Source organism: Eptesicus fuscus, chromosome 12 (genome assembly GCF_027574615.1).
Source record: "Eptesicus fuscus isolate TK198812 chromosome 12, DD_ASM_mEF_20220401, whole genome shotgun sequence".
NCBI classification, from domain to species: Eukaryota; Metazoa; Chordata; class Mammalia; order Chiroptera; family Vespertilionidae; genus Eptesicus; species Eptesicus fuscus.
The window spans coordinates 32,263,822-32,284,832 of record NC_072484.1 but is presented as its reverse complement, the minus strand read 5'-3'; the positions used below and the strand labels follow the sequence as shown (position 1 = coordinate 32,284,832).

The 21,011-nt window shown below is 47.0% G+C and overlaps 1 protein-coding gene across 1 annotated transcript; it reads right to left on the bottom strand.

The window, feature by feature from the left end:
• Positions 1-14,231: 14,231 nt before the first annotated feature.
• Positions 14,232-21,011, bottom strand: LOC103285584 (cytochrome c oxidase subunit 4 isoform 2, mitochondrial). The gene is made up of 6 exons (XM_008140971.3): positions 20,974-21,011; positions 20,792-20,822; positions 19,718-19,799; positions 17,837-18,001; positions 16,891-17,022; positions 14,232-14,486 (listed from the first exon to the last, which is right to left on the bottom strand). Exons 3-6 carry the CDS (start codon positions 19,797-19,799, stop codon positions 14,350-14,352), a joined length of 516 nt encoding a protein of 171 aa, XP_008139193.2. The 5' UTR covers positions 20,792-20,822; positions 20,974-21,011; the 3' UTR covers positions 14,232-14,349.

Genomic DNA, 21,011 nt, shown 5'->3' with positions numbered 1-21,011 from the left:
GGGCACTGGGTTGTATGTGAACAGGACGGGCAGTTCCTGCCCCCAGGAGTTGACATTATAGTGGGAGCAACAGTCAGGTCGCCACAGGCAGTCTTAGACACTGGGGACTCTGTAGTGAACAAAGTCCTTGCCTTTATGGGGCTTTCCTTCTAGTCAGGGAGACAGACACAAATATAAAGACAGCTGTTGCAGAGGTGGAAATGACCATGAGGAAGCATGGCCAGGCGGACCTAGTGGGGAAGGAGATAAGAAGGGGTCAGACTTGAGGTAACATATTAAAGGTAGATATCACAAGATCAGCTGTTTTAGAGATAGCTCTAGAGCGTGAGGAATCAAGGGTGATTTTGAGTTTTTGAAATAATGGTGCCATGACAGTTACATGTTTGAGGCCAGTACTACCCAAGAGGCTCATAATGACTGGTTAAACAGCATTTCATAGGGGCCTGAGCATATCTGGGAGTCAGGAAGTCAGGCTCCCTAGGGGTGACCTAGAGGCCGAGGCCTGAAGACCATACAGGTTAACTAAGAGGGGGAGGGGAGCAGGGGCGAGTGGCCCTGATGAAGCAGCAAATGCCCAGATTGAACCGTTTCTTCGAGCTGAAGGAAAGTTGGTGTGTCGAGTTGAGAAGTGGGGAGAGGGGACTGAACTTGATCCTGAGTGCAGCCAGAGACAGTTGTTAGGGAATGACATGCCCCGTAGGGCCCCCAAAGCGCTCTCTGGCTGCTGTGGGAAGAAAGTTCTGGAGGAGGAGCAGAGTCGAAAAGAAGACGTGGTTTGGTTAACGCTCCAGTTCTGAGGATAGGCCAGGTGTGTATCTTGGGTCACCATTCCTGGTCTTTGGGCAAGTTACCAACCGCTATACCCCAACTTTCCCCTCTATGAAATGGTATGATTGATGGCAGTACTCCTCTTAGGCGATGGTGGTCAAGATTGAATGGGATAACCCCAACAGGGGACTGGATGTTGAAGGGGGCTGCAGTGATGACCCCGCTAATAGGCGGACTCCCCAGGAGGAGGGAGGAGGTGCACCTTATGAAATTCCACGTGGCTGAGACCCGAGATCGGGTCGGGGAGAGGTCTGGGAAAGCAGGCCGGCGCTCCAGCCTCAGGCGCTCCGACCCACCCGCTTACAGGAGCGGGCTTGATTGCCCCCTGGTGGCCGGGGAATGCGACCTGAAAGCCACTCCTTCCCCAAGAGGAGGCCTCCCTGCAGGCCTGTCTCCTGCCTGGCCAGCTTTCTCTGGTGTCAGTCCTTCCTGCTCACAAGAAGGACGTCTGCACTTCCAACCCATGGATTCTGAATTCAGAGCTTCTCCCGGAGCTCAGGATCACCATTCTTAGTTCAAGCCTCCAGCTTCCCACCCACCTCTACGTATAGGAAGTGTCCCTGGCCCTTAACCTAGCCACTCAAGCCCCCTCCCCAGATTCTTGATATCCTTCCAGAAAATCTTTTCTCACACAGGCAAATACATACAGTAGATATCAATACAGTTTGGTTTTTTTTTAACACAAGAGGTAACAGACTGTGCCTTGCTTTTTTTTTTTTTAATCCTCACCTGAGAATATTTTTCCATTGATTTTTAGAGAGAGTGGGAAAGGGAAAGACAGAGAAATATTGATGTGAGAGAAACAAATAGATTGGCCGCCTCCTGCACGAGTCCTGACCGAGGTACATGCCCTTGACCGGAATTGAACCAGGGACTCTTCAGTCCACAGGCCGATGCTCTATCAACTGAGCCAAACCAGCTAGGGCTATAAATGTGTTTTTTTTTTTTTAATTTACATTTTATTGATTTTTTATAGAGAGGAAGGGAGAGGGATAGAGACTTAGAAACATCCATCAGCTGCCTCCTGCACACACCCCACTGGGGATGTGCCCGCAACCAAGGTACATGCCCTTGACCTGAATCGAACCTGGGACCCTTCAGTCCGCAGGCCAACACTATCCACTGAGCCAGACCGGTCAAGGCTATAAATGGTTTTTTAAAATATCTTTTAGCAAGGCAAGGGTTGAAAGTTAACTTTGACTTATCTGCATGCTTCAGAATTCTATAAAAGTTTAAAATAATGATTGTATGCATTTCTGTGCAATTTTAAAAAATTAACAAATCATGCAGAAAAATCAGGTCTTATATCATGATCAAATTCATTACATAATGTCCTGCTCTGCATTTTTCTCTCTCCACCACCACAGCCTTTGTCACAAGGCACAAATAAAAAGAACTTTATCTTAATATAAAGAAGATAGAAATTAACTCATATGATCTCTATAAATTTGTCTTCTTTGATTTTTAATAACTATCCATGCACTAATGTTAGAATTTTGGGCATATGGAGTATCAATTCCCTCCTTAATTATTTAAACCATTCCATTTCAGTAGGTTCACACATGAATACGTAGCTTGAATAATTCCATGAGAAAGAGCCTTATGAATTCTTATGAAATTTAAATGGTCTTACTATAAAGTCAATCTTAAATTTTGGGGAAGCCATTATTAAAACACTAAAGTACTGAAGGCAGGGGTGGGAGGGAAGAAATCAACCAAAGAACTTGTATGCATATATGCATAACCCATGGACACAGACAATAGGGTAGTGAAGACCTGGGGCAGGGACAGGGTCGGGCTAGAAGGGGTCAATGGGGGAAAAAGAGGGACATTTGTAATACTTTCAATAATAAAGATTTAATTAAAAAAAAAAACCAAACCACTAAGGTATTGAGAAAATGGACATAAAGTAAGAAAAAAGTCTTCTGAAAATAAAATAAAGAAAGAATATAAATATAATGTAGTGGTCTAGGAAAAAACTGTGCGCTGACCTATTATATTGTAAAAATAATAACAATAAATAAAAATAATGTCAAGGCCCTTATTGGCAAACCATGTATTGCTGGGAACCAATTCCAGCATGTCATAATTACAAGAGTTTCATCAAAAGGTTGATGAGACTTGGGGGGCTCAACAAGGGCTGAGCCACATATGTAATTACCTGTTGGAACGGCTGGAAAGGCACTTCCCCCAAACCTGAATAGGATTGCTTGCTGCCAGACAGTTCAGGGCATCTTAATCTACATGTTATTGCCTCCTGTTGGCCAAACACCTGAATAGCTGTAGGCTATTCCCCAATCTGACAATGCTTCTGTAAGCCCTACCCTTTGAAGTGTATTATCTCCACCTTGCCTTAGGACAATTTGTGTTAATAAAAAGCACTGGGTCCTGAGTCAAGGGGGAGTCTTTAGCTCCTTTAGCTGAAGCTCCTCTGACCCCCAATGCCTTTCAAAACTATCTTTCGTCTTTGGACTCCTTATTGAGTCTACGCGCAGCTTCTTTCTCCAGATTGCTGGAACCCTTTGTAATGCTGGGACAAGAACCCCGGCAATGTATGTGGTGGAAGATCCCACTGCAGCTGCTTGGCCAACCCTTTTAGGCACATCAATCTCGCCTAGGCTTTGTGCTAAGCCCCCTAGGCCCCTGGAAAACAAACTCCTCCAGTGGCTCCATGGACTTTGTGGAGGGTGTGTGGCCTTCCCAGGGGAGTGGCCATGTGCTCTGCGGCTGACCACTGCAGTAGATGTCCAGGAGGGAAGAGCCCAACCTTGGTGGCGCTCAGCTCCTCTTGGTAGAGCAGCTGGGGACAGAGGAGCAACAGGCAAGTATAGGGGTTAGAACAAGACTCTGCAACTAGACTGCCTGGGGTAGCTGAGTACCCTTGGACAAGTGGGGTTTTTTCCTGCCTCAGAGATCCCAGACTTGGAGCTGAAGAAACTGGAGCTGGCTGTCCAAAAAGCAAATGGGCACAGAAAAGAAAAAACAGCCCCAACAAAAGCCCATTCTCTGTAGGCAAAGGATTAGGAAAGGAACAACCTAGCAAGACAGAAATGTTTAGACAATAACAGCTCTACTTCAGCCAAGTACCACGGAAAAAACTATGGCCCCATCCACATCAGCAAAGGCCAAGTGGGGAGCCTAGATTTCCAGCCTCATGGGTCAAAGTATTCAACTGTCCCATCAATGTAGGGTGTTGTGAGAGAAGGCCAAAGCTTTCATCTCTGCTGGCCATTAATGAGTCCTACCCTGCCACAACCCCTCCCCACAATGTCAGTAGAAACCACATTGGGAGCCTGGAATTCCACCCCTACCTGGCAATACAAAAGTGGATAAAGAAACATAAAGGAAGACAAGATTTCTACGTTTCACTCAAATTAGGAAACTGATGACACCAGTAGACTGTGATAAGTTATATATATATATGTAATATAACAGCTACAGCAACCACTACAAAAGCTATACAGAGACACTAGGAAAAAAACACTATTGCCTGGGTCGGTGTGGCTCAGTTGGTTGGACATAGTTCCATGCACCAAAGGGTTGTTGGTTCTATTCCTAGTCAGGGCATTTGACTGGGTTGCCAGCTCGATCCCTGGTGGGGTGCATGCAGGAAGCAGCCGATCGATGTTTCATTCTCACATTGATGTTTCTCTCTCTCCCTCTCTTCTTCTCTCTCTACAAATCCATTTTTAAATCTTTATTTTAAAAAAATCACACTATAGATCATTTGAATTCTAAAAAATAAATATCAAATAATCCTCAGGAAGGCAGAAAAAAAGAAAGACAGTGAAATGAATAACAGAGAGAACACACAGAAAACAAACCAAAAAAATCGGGAGCCCAGCCAGTGTGGCTCAGTGGTTGAACCAGGAGGTCAAGGTTCAATTCCCAGTCAGGACACATGCCCGGGTTGCAGGCTCAGTCTCCAGTGTGGGGTGTGCAGGAGGCAGCTGATCAATGATTCTCTCTCATCATTGATGTTTATATTTCTCTCTCCCTCTTCCTTCCTCTCTGAAATCAATAAAAATATATATTTTTTTGAAAATTGGGAGATATGTCTTAACTTATCAATAATTATATTAAATATAGTGGTATAAATATGTGTATTAAAAGACAAATATTGGTAGAGTGATTTTTTAAAACTAACTATATGCCATCTATAAGAAACTTAATTTAAATATATAGGCAGATTGAAAGAAAAAAGATAAGAAAAGATATATCATGCAATCACCAATCAAAGGAAAGCAGCAAAAACTGATGAAACTAAAAAGAGAAACAGGCAAATCTACAATTAACACTCCTTTCTCAACACTTAATAGGAAAGTTAGACAGAAAAATCACCAACAATATAGAACTCAAAACACCATCAACAAACAGGATCCAATTAACATTTATCAAACACTCAACACATTCTTTCCAAATGCCCACTAAGTGTATATCAAGATGGATCATATTCTGGGCTGTAAAAGAAAACTCAATAAATTTAAAAAGGATTTAAATCATACAAAGTATGTTCTCTGATCACAATGGAATCAAACTAGAAATTAATAACAGAAAGATAACGGAAAAATCTCCAAACACTAGGAAACTAAACAACACATTTCTAAATAATTCATGGGTCAAAAGGAAGTCCTAAGGGAAATTTTTAAAAATGCATTGAATTGAATAAAATTAGAATACAACATATCAAATATTGTGGGACATGGTTAAAGCGTGCTGAGAGGGAAATTTATGCAAGAAATGTGTACATCACAAAAGAATAAAAGCCTTAAAACAATAGCATAAGCTTCCACCTCAAGACCTATGGAGGGGCGGGGAGGGGGTGGGCGGGGGGAAAGCAAAGCAAAGTAAACTCAAAGCAAGCAGAAGGAAGACATTTGTAAAGATAAGAACAGGCCAAAACCGGTTTGGCTCAGTGGATAGAGCCTCGGCCTGTGGACTGAAAGGTCCCAGGTTCGATTCCGGTCAAGGGCATGTACCTTGGTTGCGGGCACATCCCCGGTAGGGGGTGTGCAGGAGGCAGCTGGTCGATGTTTCTCTCATCGATGTTTCTAGCTCTCTGTATCTCTCATCGATGTTTCTAGCTCTCTGTATCTCTCCCTTCCTCTCTGTAAAAAATCAATAAAATATATTTTAAAAAAAAAAGAAAAAGAAAAAGATAAGAACAGAAATCAGTGAAATTTGGAGACATATGAAGTAATAAAGAACTCTGATTAAGGTAACTGCATAGGTAACTATAAAAGGAGTATTACTGTATTTTCAGCTTGTAACTCTTTATTCCCTACATGATTTAAAATACAAATGCTTAAAAAATGTTACAAACCTGCCAGGCTGGCATGGTTCAATGGTCGAGCATTGACCTATGAACCAGGAGGTCACAGTTCAATTCCCAGTCAGGGCATATGACCAGGTTGTGGCCTCAATCCCTAGTGTGGAGTGTGCAGGAGGCAGCTGATCAATGTTTCTTTCTCATCATTGATGTTTCTATCTCTCTGTCCCTCTTTTTCATCTCTAAAATCAATAAAAGATATTTTTTAAAATATATTGTATTGAATTTTTTACAGAGAGGAAGAGAAGGATAGAGAGCTAGAAACATCGATGATAGAGAAACATCGATCAGCTGCCTCTTGCACACCCCCCACTGGGATGTGCCCGCAACCAAGGTACATGCCCTTGACCGGAATCGAACCTAGGACCTTTCAGTCCGCAGGCTGACGCTCTATCCACTGAGCCAAACCGGTTTCGGCAATAAAAGATATTTTTTAAAAAATTTTAAATCTATGTTAATGGGCACACAATGTATGAAGATATAATTTGTGACAAAGATAATACAAAGAGGGAGGTATGAAGCTGTATAGCAGTTTTTGTATATTACTGAAGCTAAATTGGCATAAATTCAAACTAGATCGTTATAAATTTCAGGTGTTAACTGTAATCCCCATGGTGACTATTAAGAAAATATCTTTAAAGTATGCACAAAAGAAGTGAGAAGAAATAGCAGACTTAAGCAATAGAAACCAATTAGACCTGACAGACAGATATAGACTGTCTACCACCAGCAGCAGAATACACATTGTCTAGTGCATATGAAATTTTCTCCAGCATAGACTGTATGGTAGACTACAAAACAAGTCTCGATAAATTTAAAAGATTGAAATCATGTAATGTATCTTCTTTATCACCATGGAATAAAGCTAGAAATCAATGACAAAGGGAAACTGGGAAATTCACAAATATGTAGAAATTGAACAACACACTGTTAAATAACCAATTAGTCAATGAAGAAATCACAAAGGAAATTAGAAAATTCTTAGAGACAAATGAAAACACAGCATACCAAAACTTATGGGATTCAGTAAAAGCAGTGCTCAGAGGGAAATTTTTAGCAGTAAATACAACGTAGATGGATCAATTACTTGAAAGACACAAGCTACCATATTCACCCAATGTGAAATAAATAGATAATTTAAATAGCCTTTCAACAATTAAGGAAATTGAATTTGTAATTTAAAAACTCTCACCCAGCCCTGGCCAGTTTGGCTCAGTGGATAGAGCGTCGGCCTGCGGACTCGGGGGTCCCAGGTTCGGTTCCGGTCAAGGGCATGTACGGGCACATCCCCAGTAGGGGGTGTGCAAGAGGCAGCTGATCGATGTTTCTCTCTCATCGATATTTCTAACTCTCTATCCCTCTCCCTTCCTCTCTGTAAAAAATCAATTAAAAGCAAAAAACAAAAAAAACTCTCACCCAAAACACTCTCCAGCCCCAGATTATTTCACTGGGGAATTTAACACTATTTCTACCCAATCTCTCCCAGAAAATAGAAGAGGAAGAAAGGGAATTACCCTAATATCAAAACTAGACAAAGCTTCAGACAAGCCAACTGCAATCTTTAGATCCTCATTCCAAGCAAATTCAAATAAATGAAACTTTTATGAGGCAATTAGGGAAATTTGTAAACTGACTGGATATTTGATATTAAGGAAAGATTAAGACTTTTTGTGTATATTAATAATATTTTGTTTATATGTATTTAAATAGTCCTTATTATTTAGAGACAATATTTATAGATGAAATTATTGACACCTGGGATTTATTTAAATAATTCAGGGGTGGGGGTAGAAAAATGAGTGGGCCATGAGCAGATAATTGTGGACACTGGGGAGAAACATAGAGGTTTGTTAAACAATTCTTTTCTGTATATTTGAACTGTTTATTTAAAAAATTTAGGTCATTTGGTTTTTGTTTGTTTGTTAGTGTTTTTTCTGTAATTTCCCTGATCATGACTTTTGCTCATTTTCTACTGCATTCCTGGTATATTATATATATATATATATATATATATATATATATATATATATATATACACACACACACACACACACACACACACACACATATACATTTCAGAGAGCAAGGGAGAGGGGAAGAGAGAGAAACATCAATGATTAGAGAGAATCATTGATTGGCTGCCTCCTGCACCCCCCACAATGGGGATTGAGCCCGAAACCAGGGCATGAGTCCTGACCAGGAATCAAACCATGACCTCCTGGTTCAAAGGTCAACGCTCAACCATTGAGCCATGCCCACCGGGCTGCATTCCTGTGTTGTTGTTTTTTCTTACTGATTTGTCAGATGGGGTTTGTTGTTTTTTATAAACATATTAGAGAAATCAACCCTTTATCTCTCATACATATAAATACCTTTGAGTTCCTCATTTGTCTTTGGAATTTCTTCCTCTTGTTTTTACAGAAAATTCTAATATTCAAGATATTTTGACCCAAATGTTTTGACCTCATAGATGTGTTTACCAAAAGACTATTTTGACTGGGTTTTGAACCCAGTAATTTTTATCAGAATTACACTGTTCTAATACATCAAGACAGATTTTTCTCGAGCAAGCTGCATGAAGACAATTTCTTTGATCAGTTATTTTATGGCAAAGTTAAAATCTTTCTAAGGTTTCCTATTTTAAATTTAATCTTACCAAGTAACTTTTTCATGACAATCACATGGTTTCATGGAGTAAGTGCCACCAGGACTATCTCATTCTTTCCTCAGTCATTTTAGTTCACAGCTGGTTTCACCAGTTTCCTGCCATTGTGCGTTGTCTACGCTGTTCATTATCTTCAATTGGTCCAATTGTTTTCAGGCCACATTTGATTATCTAAATGTCAAATTTTTATTCTGTTTGAATTTTAGTCCATTTCCAATTTAACATGGTCAGTTTTAGTTTCTGCCAACTTGATTTTGGGTTGGTTATTTCTGTTCCTCTGTGGTAGGTTGTAGTCTTTGCTCATCATTCTGCCTTCCTCCCCACACTCTCCATTTGCACTTGGATGGAGGACATTTTTTTGCCCATCGATGTTGGGCTTGCCTGTGGGTGGCAGCCTATGTTTTCCAAAGATGACTGCAATGCTTCCATGTCACAAGCATCTCGCATCTTATATTGTGACCTGGATGTTTTCCCATCCAGTGGGGAGGTCTCTGTGCTCTCCCGCTTGCACCTGAGTGGAACTCTGTGAGTGCCTTGACCAACAGAGTTTAGCAGAAGTGACGCTACTGTGTCTTCTAAGGCTAGGTCATAAAAAATGCAATACACTGCCCTCTTGCTCTCTTGGAACCAACCCACCCCGCTTTGAGGGAGCCCAACTAGCCCGCTCAGAAAGACCACCTGAGGATGCTACAAAGGTGTTCTGGTTGACAGCCCCAAATGAGGTCCCAGCTGACAGCCAGCATCAACCTCCAGAAGATTGTGGCCACAGCCTTTGAGCGTTTCCAGCTGAGGCTCCAGACATTTTAGAGCAGAAGCAAGCAGTTCCCATCATGCTTTGCCTGAATTCCTGACTTACAGAATTGGTAGGCATAATGTAATGGTTGTTTTATGCCTGTCGTTTTGGGGTGGTTTGTATCAACAGTCACGGAACACCATGACACTTGCTTTGGCCAGTAGAATGTGGTGCTGGTTCTGTGTGCTAGTTCTGAGGCTGAGCTTTAAGAGATTCAGTCACCCTAGCCGGTTTGGCTCAGTGGATAGAGTGTCGGCCTGTGGACTGAAAGGTCCCGGGTTCGATTCCGGTTAAGGGCACATGCCCAGGTTGCAGGCTCAACCCCCAATAGGGGGAATGCAGAAGGAAGCCAATCAATGATTCTCTCTCATCATTGATGATTCTATCTCTCTCTTTCTCTCCTTTCCTTTCTGAAATCATTAAAAAATTTTTTAAAAAGAGCATCATGTGTCCCCACTGTCTCTCTGCCCCCTCAGGAGTCTCTGACTCCTACCATGAGAAGAACATGCCCTGGATGGCTGCCGGTCCCAGAACAAAGAAACGAATGGAATAATCCTCAACCCAACTGTTACGGGCTGAAATGTGGCTCCTACAAATTCATGTGTTGACGTCCTAATCCCTAATCCTTCAGAATGTGACACTATTTGAAGATAGGACCTTTAAAGAGGTGATGAGCCGAACCGGTTTGGCTCAGTGGATAGAGCATCGGCCTGCGGACTGAAGGGTCCCAGGTTCGATTCCGGTCAGGGGCATGTGCATTGGTTGCGGGCACGTCCCCGGTGGGGGGTGTGCAGGAGGCAGCTGGTCGATGTTTCTCTCTCATCGATGTTTCTAGCTCTCTATCCCTCTCCCTTCCTCTCTGTAAAAAATCAATAAAATAAATTTAAAAAATAATAATAAATAAATAAATAAATAAAGAGGTAATGAAGTTAAAATGAGGTCATTAGGGAAGGTCCTAGCCCACTCTGATGGGTGTCCTTGTAAGAAGAGGAAATCTGGATCCAGCGAGACACCAGCGATACGCACACACAGAGGAAAGACCATGTGAGGAGCAAGCCAGGGAGAGAAGTATCAGAAGAAACCAACCTTGCCAACACTTGATCTTAGACTTCTAACCTCCAGAATTGTGAGAAAATATATTTCTGTTGTTTAAGCCACCGAATCTGTGGTATTTGTTATGGCAGCCCGAGCACACAAAAATACCAATCCACAGACTGGAACTAAACCTGCAGATCCCAGCAGAGCCTCCGCCAACCCACACCACAGGCCCATGAAAGATAAACAGAAATGCTCAAAGTTGTAAACCACCAAGCTTTGGGGTTGTTTGTTACACAACATTATTGGGGGGCGGGGGCGGGGAATTGACTTAGTACAACATCTAATTTTGCCCTGGGCCAATTTTGACTATTTTCTTTGTTACTCGAAACATGATTCCTTGGCAATTTATTAATCTAAACAAATTTTACTGCCTGCGTATTTCAACATTTTAAGTTATGTCAAAACTGCTCCTGCTGCTAGCAAAGCATCAGGGTCTGGGTCAAAACATACTACCGGGCATTTTCCTAGTTCTTACCTCATTAGCTTCCGACTGGCTGTCCCCCCCAACAGGCTAGGAAACCTGGAGGTCGAGGCTCCTGTGTGCTTCCTATTTGGGTCCCCAGCATCTCTTGTGCTAAGATAGTGACTAACAAATGAATCCCTCATGCCAGTTAGAGCCTAGGACCAAGGCAGCTGCCTCTCTCAGATAAAAATTAAATGGTTGTCCAAGGCTCCCCATATTCTGGCCTCAACCTACTCCCCTAGCTCCACTCTTCCCCGCTTTCTCCGAACTTGTCCCTTCAGTTGGGACAGCAGAAACCCCAAGGCCCTGTATGAGTCTCCTACTTTCCTATCTCCCCTTGTCCACCTCTACCTTCCCCTCTGACAGCCTTTTGGCTCCCTTTATTTCCTCTATCACGCATGGTCCTCACTACCACAGGGCTTTTGCACATGCTTTTTTTTTCTGACTCGAATGCTGTTCCACCACCTATTTCATCTAGCTTATACCCAGTCATTTTTCATATCTCAGGTCTGAGGACACTTCCTCAGGGAAGCCCTCCCTGACTGCTCTAGATTGAGTCAAGTTCCCCCAGCCCCTGTTGGTAAGTCCAAGCACCTTTTTTTTTTTTTTTTTAACACTTATTTGTGCTATACTTTATTAGGGTGACTGTCTGATTAATGCTGAGTCCCCATTGCAGACTTTCAGATGCATGAGGACTAGAATAAGGTCTCATTCACTCTGTCCCCAGAGCCTGGTACACAGTGGATGCACTATAAGTATTTGTTGGCTGAATGAATACAGGGTGGGCAAAAGTAGGTTTGCAGTTGTGAATATGTGAAACAGAGTTTATTCTTGTAATATTATTTATTAATTATTGTGTTATTTTCCATATGAACAACTGTAAGCCTACTTTTGCCCCACTGTGTATTGTTGTCACAACTGCTCTGCTAAATCCCTCCATTGGCATCTAGGGTGTCCGTGGAGGTGTGCTGCTCAGATTTCTCTCCAAGAGAACCTGCAGGTTCTGCTGCAGCCTTCCTGCTGAGGCCACGTCCCCCTGGGCTGCTCCCAGCCAAGGACTGAGCACAGTGGGGGCCTAAGGATTTTGCCCAACAAAAGACTCCTCTAATGGGCCTTTCGTCCCTCTGGGTCTCCCCATTGGCCATGACTTTCTTAGATTTGCTGTTCCAGTTGTCAATTTATTGCCCCTCAACTCCAAATCCACCCTTTAGCCCAGCCGGGTGTAGCTCAGCGATTGAGCGTCGAACCAGGAACCAAGAGGTCACCGGTTCGATTCCCTGACAGGGCATATGCCTGGGTTGCAGGCTCGATCCCCAGTTGCGGGGCATGCAGGAGGCAGCCAATCAATGATTCTCTCTCATCATTGATGTTTCTATCTCTCTCTCCCTCTCCCTTCCTCTCTGAAATCAATAAAAATATATTTTAAAAAATTAAAAATAAAAACAAAAAAATAAATTCACCCTTTAGTGCCTGCTCTAGGATAACGAACTCTGAGCATTGCCTTCTTTACAGGGAGATGCTAAACTCTGCCAGCGGAGGGTGCTGGAGGGGACATTTCTGGAGGAAAGGCTGGGCTGGGCTTTCTGGTTCTGGGGTGTGTGTGTGTGTGTTCCTGCTCCTGCCGTGTGGTTGGTCAGCAGTGTGTGAGGACATCTGGTGGTGATCTGCCGCAGCCATGAGCCCAGTCTATCAGCCACCTTGCAGGCCCGCCCCCCTCCCCCCGGCCTGGGGACCATCTTCTTGCCGCCCTCCTAACTCACGTAGATACCACACACTCCTGGCCTCACATCTACAAAGGTGCCCAAATTCCCCCGCCCACCAGCCTCAGCGCCCTTGGGCCTCTGAGGACTTCTAACTGTCCTTGCCCAGTGACCATGGACCAGCTGTGGCCTAGCCAACCCAGCTCAATTCTCTGCCAGCTGGTAGGCTTCAACCACACCTTCTCCAATGAGGTCTGAACCCCAGTTTGGGAAGGCACCCCCCTTCCAAATCTGTCCTTCCTTGGGCATGCTCCCTAGGATACTCTTTAAAGTTATCTTTATATCTTTATAGCTATTGTCTTGTGTAAACTTAATAATCCTTTAAACAGCCTCTATTACATTACTGTCTCCTGGTTGGACTTAGATGCAGTGCACAGAAGTCCAAGGCATTTCCTACCCAATCCTCCTTCCTCCCCTCCCTCCTTCCACAGCGGTCAGGCCTGCATCACAGTCTAAAGGGTCTCACCACTCACCACCCCCTCCTTCTCCCTGTCTGCTTTATCCTTCACCTGGGGGAACCCCCAACAAATCTCCAACATCTTTTCATTCTTTCTTGGCATTTGCTTCTCAGAGGATGCAGACGGATACAACTTCCCATCGCACTTAGAATCAACTCCATGAGGCTTTTATAATCTGCTTTCTGCCCCAAGGCCAGCCCTCTCCCCCAACACACACCTCCCTGCTGCTCTCCAAGTCATTCTACTCCAGTCACCGTGGGTGGCCTCCTTGAAGTTCCACACACACACAAACCAGAATCCCACCTCAGTCTTTGCTCTTGCTGCTCTGTCTTTGATACAAGGCTTGTTTCCTCATTTCATTCAGACCTTCATGCACAATCCCCAATCGCCCTTTAACTCTCCCTCTATCCTGCTTTGTTTTGTTTATTTATAGCACTTAAAACCAGGTCACCGACTATGTGTTATACTTACTTTTCTGTCTCCCCCTGTAAAGAAACGTCTCCTCCACTGAGGCCAGAGACGGTCTACTGCTGCATCCCCAAGGCCTGGGTTAGCAAGCACCTGGCACACAGTAGGTACTCAAGTATGTGTTACTTGACTGAATAAAGGAGTGTCCTTGCCTTTGCTGGAGCCATTCCCTCCACCTGGAATGCTTCCCCTCTCCTGCCTGCTTTCCTAACCCCTGTAAGACTCAGCCCAGCCTCTATTCCGGGAAGCCCTCCCTGGTGAGCTGGGCTCTGAGCCCCTGGAGAGTGCTTGTTCTTGCCCCTGGGCTACTGCACTGCCTGATTTTAGGTGTAATGTAGGCTTTGTGGCCGACAAAGACTGACGTGGAGATTAAGGCAGAAGAGAACAGGCCAGCTTTATTGGGGTGACAGAGAGGGGAGGGAGTGCTCCACAGGCTCCGGGCCAGGCAAGCGCTGCCGGGGAGTAGCCTGGGATGTGGGATGCAGTGTCACTTCTTCCACTCCTTCTTCTCATAGTCCCACCGGGAGGCCAGGCCTTGCACAGGGTTGCCCTTCATATCCAGGATGCGCTGGAGCTGCTTGGCCTTCCACTCATCCGTCAAGGTGATGGGCTTCTCCGGGAACACTGCAGGAAGGCATGGGGTAGGGACAGGGCCGCCCTCTCCCTCTGAGCCAAGGTCCCAGTGACAGGGTTAGGGTGCCCTGCATGGAGGAGCTCCCTCCACCCTGTCCGTCTCCCCATTAGACTTCCTAAGCTGCACTCCACAGACTTCTGTGTTCTGATCCCAACTCTGCCTTCGATTCGCTGTGGGAACTGGGTCAAGGTCCTTCCCCTTCTGAGCCTCAGTTTCTTCGCCTGCTGTGTGGCCCAATGGTAATTAGGAGCGCTGGTTTCAAATCCTAGATCTACCACTCTCTTGCTGTGTGGCTTTGAACAAGTCACTTTATCTCTCGGAGCCTCAGTTTCCTTACCTGTCAAAACCAGGTCCTATCCACTAGGGTTGTGGGGATTAAACGAGTTACTATTTATAAAACGATTTGCATAATGTGGGACAGGTATTAAGCCCCTAATACATGGTAGCTATTCTAACCGTAATTACTCAGTTTGCTCCCACTTATTGGGAGGAGTCCAGGAGGAGATAGTTTCTTTTACTTCCTGAAGGGGGTTGGGAGTAGGGGGTAGGTTAGAGACATTCACTTTAAAAACCAGGGGAGGCCCCGCCGGGTAGGTTGGTTGGTTGGACATCATCCTTATCAGAACAAAAAGGTTGTGGGTTCGATCCCTGGGAGGCAGGGATCTATGGGAGGCAGCTGATCGATGTTTCTCTCTCTCCCCCCCACCCTCTCTAAAATCAACAAAAACATATCCTCAAGTGAGGATTTAAAAAGAAATCTGGTGAGGACAATACCTGACCCAAAGGCTGAAGCACCCGTGGGGCATTTTAGGTGCCTTCACGTGTGGAGCAGGGAAGGGCTGGGACCACAGCGTCCAACACCACGCAAGTCTTACTGCACTTCCTGATCCGTCTGCCCCTGAGGCTGACTCAGCCTGCCTGCCTGCCATCCCTGGTCCTTTATATCCCAGTGGGTGGGCAAGAAAGAAAAAATGTTAATGGGCACCTTTAAGTACCAAACAGTGAGCTAGATTAGAGTTTTTCCAAAGGCTCTCTCATTTCATTCTTACGCAAGCAAGGTAGGAACGCCCGTCACACTTTTACAATGGAATCAAGGTGAGGCCACTAGAGGCCAGCTGACTGCAGCTCTTCTTCAACATCCTCTCCCTTCTTCCCGAGCAGTGCTGCTTCTCAACCCTGAGTGAGCATCACTCACCTGGAGGGCCGTGGAAACGCTGATGCTGGGCTCCACCGTCAGTGTCTGACTCAGTAGATCCAGAGTGGGGCTGGAAATTTGTATTTCTAAGTTCCCACGTGAAGCTATTGGTCCAGGAACCACACTTTGAGAATCACCCTCTTATAGCAATAAATGGTCAGCTGGGTACATGACAGCCCAGCTAAAGACTACATTTCCCAGTTTTCCTTGTGGCTAGATATGGTCAGATGATCGTTTCTAGCGAATAGAATGCGAGCAGAAGTGGTGTGTGCAACTTCTGCACCTTAAGAATGGGTGCCTCCTCCCTCCCCCTCTTCTTTACTGGGATGTAGGCTGATGGCTGGAGCAGGAGTAGCCATCGTGTAGGTCAAGAAGAAAGCGACATGTGAAGGACGGCAGAGCAACAAGGCGCCAGAAGCCTGACACTGTGAAGTCCCCGTAGCTCCCATGGCCTTTTTGCGAGACGGGAACCAAACCTTCACTTTGTTTAAGCTCGAGTATGTTGGGGACTCTGCCACAGCAGCTGAAACAATGTACTGAAAAATTCACGTTTGCCCGGCCAGCACGGCTCAGCGCTTGGGCATCAACCTATGAACCAGGAGGTCACGGTTCAATTCCCTGTCAGGGCATATGCCCCTGTTGCGGGCTCAATCCCCAGTGGGGGCGGGGGAGGGGAGTGCAGAAAGCAGCCGATCAATGATTCTTTCTCATCATTGATGTATCTATAGTCCTTCCTTTCTGAAATCAATAAAAATATATTTTAAAAAACAAGAAAAATTCATGCTTAATAACAGCCAGCTGGGATGTGCCTTCCTCTGGATGGCCCTCCAGGATTCCTTCTCTCTCTCCTTTGGGTTCTCACAGACCCTTGAACACACCTCACCCTAGCCACGTTTCCAGTGTTACAGTAAGGATATCACTCATAACTACAGCTGGCCTACAGCTCTTTCTCATTCCAACCTCACAAGAGCCCTGAGGTGTGGGCACTATTATTCCCATTTTACAGATGGGGCAATTGAGGCCCAGAGAGGCAGAGTCCCTACATTCCCACTCAGACAGCTGTGCTCTGCCCTTCACCCTCCACCTCTCTGGGGGACTTTTCAAAATCTTGAGATGAGCTCTCTGATAAGAACTTGGCTGGTGGCTGTGGCCACAGGGCACGGCCCAGGGCAGCAGCCAGGTGAGATGCTGCCACTCACCGTAGACCCGCTGCCACCAAATAAGCAGAGCCGTGAATCCACAGAAGAAGAAGACACCGCCCATCACTGTCTTCCACTCGTTGGAGCGACGATTCATCTCCGCGAAGGTCTCATGGAACTGCAGCCGGTACACTGGGAGCAGGTAAGGGGTGGGGGAGGGCCTCAGGTGCGGCCACCCAAGGGCCCCAAGCCGACTCTAGGTCTGGGGATCTCCAGCCTCCCCCTCCCTGCAGCAGATGCTGTCCATTCAGCAAATTCTTATCAAGCATCTAGAGTATGCAAAGCAGGGCCAGGAACTGGTAGCCCAGGGCACTTCTGGTGGCCATAACTTGGGGTCACACATCCCCCCTGCCCCTCAAGGTCAGGCGCCTGCTCCCCCATCCACCTCACCTGCCTCTCTCTGCTCTGTCCCCTCACACCACTCAGTGATGCCAGAACCCTCCATGCTCTCCTGCTCCCATATCTTTCCCCATGCTGTTCCCACTACCTAGCAGCACCCTCCTCCTCACCATTCAGGGCCAGCGGGAATGTGCCTTCCTCTGGGCTCCATCTCTCTCTCTCTCTCTCTCTCTCTCTCTCTCTCTCTCTCTCTCTCGTGCTCACAAACACGTGACCACATCTCGCCTAGCCACGCACCCTGCATTACAGCTATCGGGGTTGGTGTCAGTTCCCCCACTGGACGGGGAGCACTCTGATGGCGGGAACCAGCTGGGCGATTCACTCCTGTGTCCCCAGCATCCTCTGGCATCAGGCTATGCACAGTAATTGAGTGAATATCAAGAATGAACAGATGAATGAAATTCTCCCCTTGGTATGCGTTCAGGTGCGTGGGGGTTTCTGGCTGTTATGGGTGGGGGCTCGCCCATACCACTGCTCCCTGATGGGCCCTTCTTTGCAAAGCCACCGCCAGCCCGCTCTCCCCAGCCAGTCCCACCCTGAGACCTACAGGCCACCTTCTCGGCATGGCTCAGCTGGGTCCAGCTGCCCTTCTCCTTCTCCTTCAGGGCCCGCTGCTCGGCGCTGAGCTCTGTGCAGAAGGGCTCGTCCGGCATGGGGTAGGAGCGCTGGGCATGGTAGTTGGTGTAGGGGGTCATCTTCCCCTTGCCGTGGGCTGTGGGTACAAGGAAGGAGCTGAGTTCAGGCTGCCCCTGGGACATTCCAGCACTAACCAAAATATTAATAGAGAGGGTTGGCCCTAGCTGGTTTGGCTCTGTGGATAGAGTGTCGGCCTGCGGACTCAAGGGTCCCAGGTTCGATTCCGGTCAAGGGCATGTGCCTTGGTTGCGGACACATCCCCAGTAGGAGGTGTGCAGGAGGCAGCTGATTGGTGTTTCTCTCTCATCGATGTTTCTGACTCTCTATTCCTCTCCCTTCCTTTCTGTAAAAAAATCAATAATATATATATTTTTAAAAATAGAGAGGGTTGCATTTATTGAGCACTTACTGTGTGCCAGGAGCCATTCTAAGGCCTTCAGGTAAGTTGACTCATTTACTCCGCATCACTCTGAGCCAGGTGATGCTGTTAACTCCATTTTACAGATGAAGAAACTGAGCAGCTAAAGTTCACAGAACCAGAAGGACCAGGGCCAGGGCTGCGATTCAGCCCCCCTGGCTTCCAATCCTGTGTTCTCTGGGAGGAGCCGAGGTAAAGAGGGCAAGTCGGGCAGAGGCAATGGTGAGCAAAGGCTCATGAAGGGAACCTGAGGTGACAGGTGTGAAAGTGCTCTGCAAACTGTAAAACAATATCCATGTGCCTTTACTTGTTTATTTATTTAATAATCAATTTTTATTGATTTCAGAGAGGAAGGGAGAGAGAGGTAGAAACATCCATGATGAGAGGGAATCATTGATCAGCTGCCTCCTGCAGGCCCCCTCCTGGGGATCAAGCCTGCAACCTGGGCATGTGCCCCTGACTGGAATCAAACCCGGGACCCTTCAGTCCTCAGACCGACACTCTATATACCTTTAATAGGGATCAGGGGCACGGCTTTGGAGTCAGTTGGGTTTGAAACTCAGTGCCTCCCCAGCCCAGTTCCAACCAGCCCTTTACCTCACTGTGCTTCACTGTACTGGCACACAGTAGGTGCGCCGTAAATTGTACTGATAAACAGAGAGGTTGGTTTACTGCTGGCCTCCATTCCTGGATGCCCTCTCTGATGGCTAAGTCCTCAAGGGCTCCACTCAAGTGTCCAGAAAAAAGGCTGGGCACTCGGAGAGTCTCAACAAAGCTTCTACTTACCGTCACCAGAGAGGCCCACAGGACGGCATTGGTACCACCTTGGTGCCAGGAGAGCCTGGGAACTGCTTTGAGCAGGAGTCTGGCTCTTTGAATATCTAGGCCTCTGGGCCACGGATTGTTCATCTGAGAAATGGAGATAACAGCACAGCCTCCACCTCACGTGGTTGTTGGGAAGTCTAGATGTGTTAATCTGTATAAAATATTTATCATAGCTAGGGGTACATAGTAAGGGCTCAATAAATGTTATTTATTTATAAATAAGTAAAATCAGAAAGGCCCTCTGCTAGCTGGCTGCAGTCTCTCCTGCTGTAGGCATCTTCAGACTGGCACTGACAGCCGGTCTGCCAAGGAGGCCCCAGGTTCTGTCAGCGCCTCCACCTCAGGACACAAAGGCCTCAGGGCCTCAAGTTTAGGGGTCAGGCCCTGAGGAAGCTTGGGATGCAGGAGCTCCATTTCCTGGACCCAGGAGTGGGATTGTGGGAAATGGTTCTGGGTAGACCCAGCATGGAAGGGACAGAGCAGCCTGCAGACAGCACTCCTGCCCCTTGCCTTGGAGTTAGGCAAGGGAGGAGGGTGTCCAGGTCTTACCAGTGTCTCCTGCGTTGTGTATCCCTCGAATTCCAAGTCCTCGCTTCTTTGGCACCAACCTCCGGGCAGCTCTGAAGAACATCTGGGGGGTGTATGTGAATGAGCCCACACATTGCCCTCTGACCCTACCCCTTAGGGCCTAGGCAGAGAAACCATTTTCACAGGGGTGTGTGTGGGGGTGGGGGGAGAGCTTCTAGGATTTCAACGTCTCCCTCAGGCCCCCGGCCCTTCTAATTTTGTCTGGTATCCCCATGGGGGTAAATAGGGGTCCAAGACATTTCGATCTTCCCCCGACCCCCGCCCCGGACCTCAATTCCCCATCTGAGAAGTGGGAGGAGGCTTAATTCTTAAGGCAGGGTCTCAATAGTTTGGGGCTGGGGGCCTGGGTCCTACTTCCTGCCCCAGCTCAGCCTGGCCAGGTTGTTTGCCCCCCAGAAGAGATGGGGTGGGAGTCCAGGTAGGGAGGAAGCGGGTCCGGGGCTACCTCTCTTCCCTCAGGCCATCTGCCACCATCTCTGCCAGACAGCCTGCCCCCCCTTTCCCTCCCTAATTGGCTGCCTACGTGCGGGAGAGCCTGCTCTGCTGGATCCAGTGGAGGAGGGGGACAGGATGAGCCCAACCCCCCATGGGGTGGGGAGTCTCGGGGACTGACATTCCATGGGGGTGGGGAGGGACTTTAGAGGAGGACAAGGACCGAAATGGGTCAGAGAGAGGGAAAGGAGCACACATCTGGAGAGGGTAATGGGGCATTCACTTCTGAAAAGAGAAAGAGCCTCCCACATTTGGGAGGGGGCACCCAATAATTATGAAGGAGTATACCATGTGTGGTAAGTGGGAGAGGGCCCCCCATTTGGGAAGGAAGGGCTCCCCATCAGTGTTAAGTGGGTGGGAGAGCCCCACCTATGGGGAAAGGGAAGGAGTAGTCTGCATTTGGGGAAAGACATGGCACCCCGTATGCGAACAAAGGATAATTGCCCAGGAACCCCCTCCCCCTCTTCCATGGCAGGGACCACATGGAGGAGTCCAAGTCACATTCCCCACTCTCCCGAAGCCAGGGCTCTCCCAACCACTTACCTCCCAGCTCTGCTGCAGGAGAGACCCAGGTCTGCGGAGCGAGTAATGGAGAATGAGCTGCAGAGGGACTGGAGCTCAGACGCCCTCCCCTGGGCCCGCCCCAAGCCTTTCCCAAGGCCGCCCGCCCCTGCTCCTGCGTGGGAACGTCCTGCCCCAGAGGGGCGTGGGAGCGCCCAGCTCACCTCCCAGAGGGCTCCGGAGCCGCAGCCTGGGGAGAGGG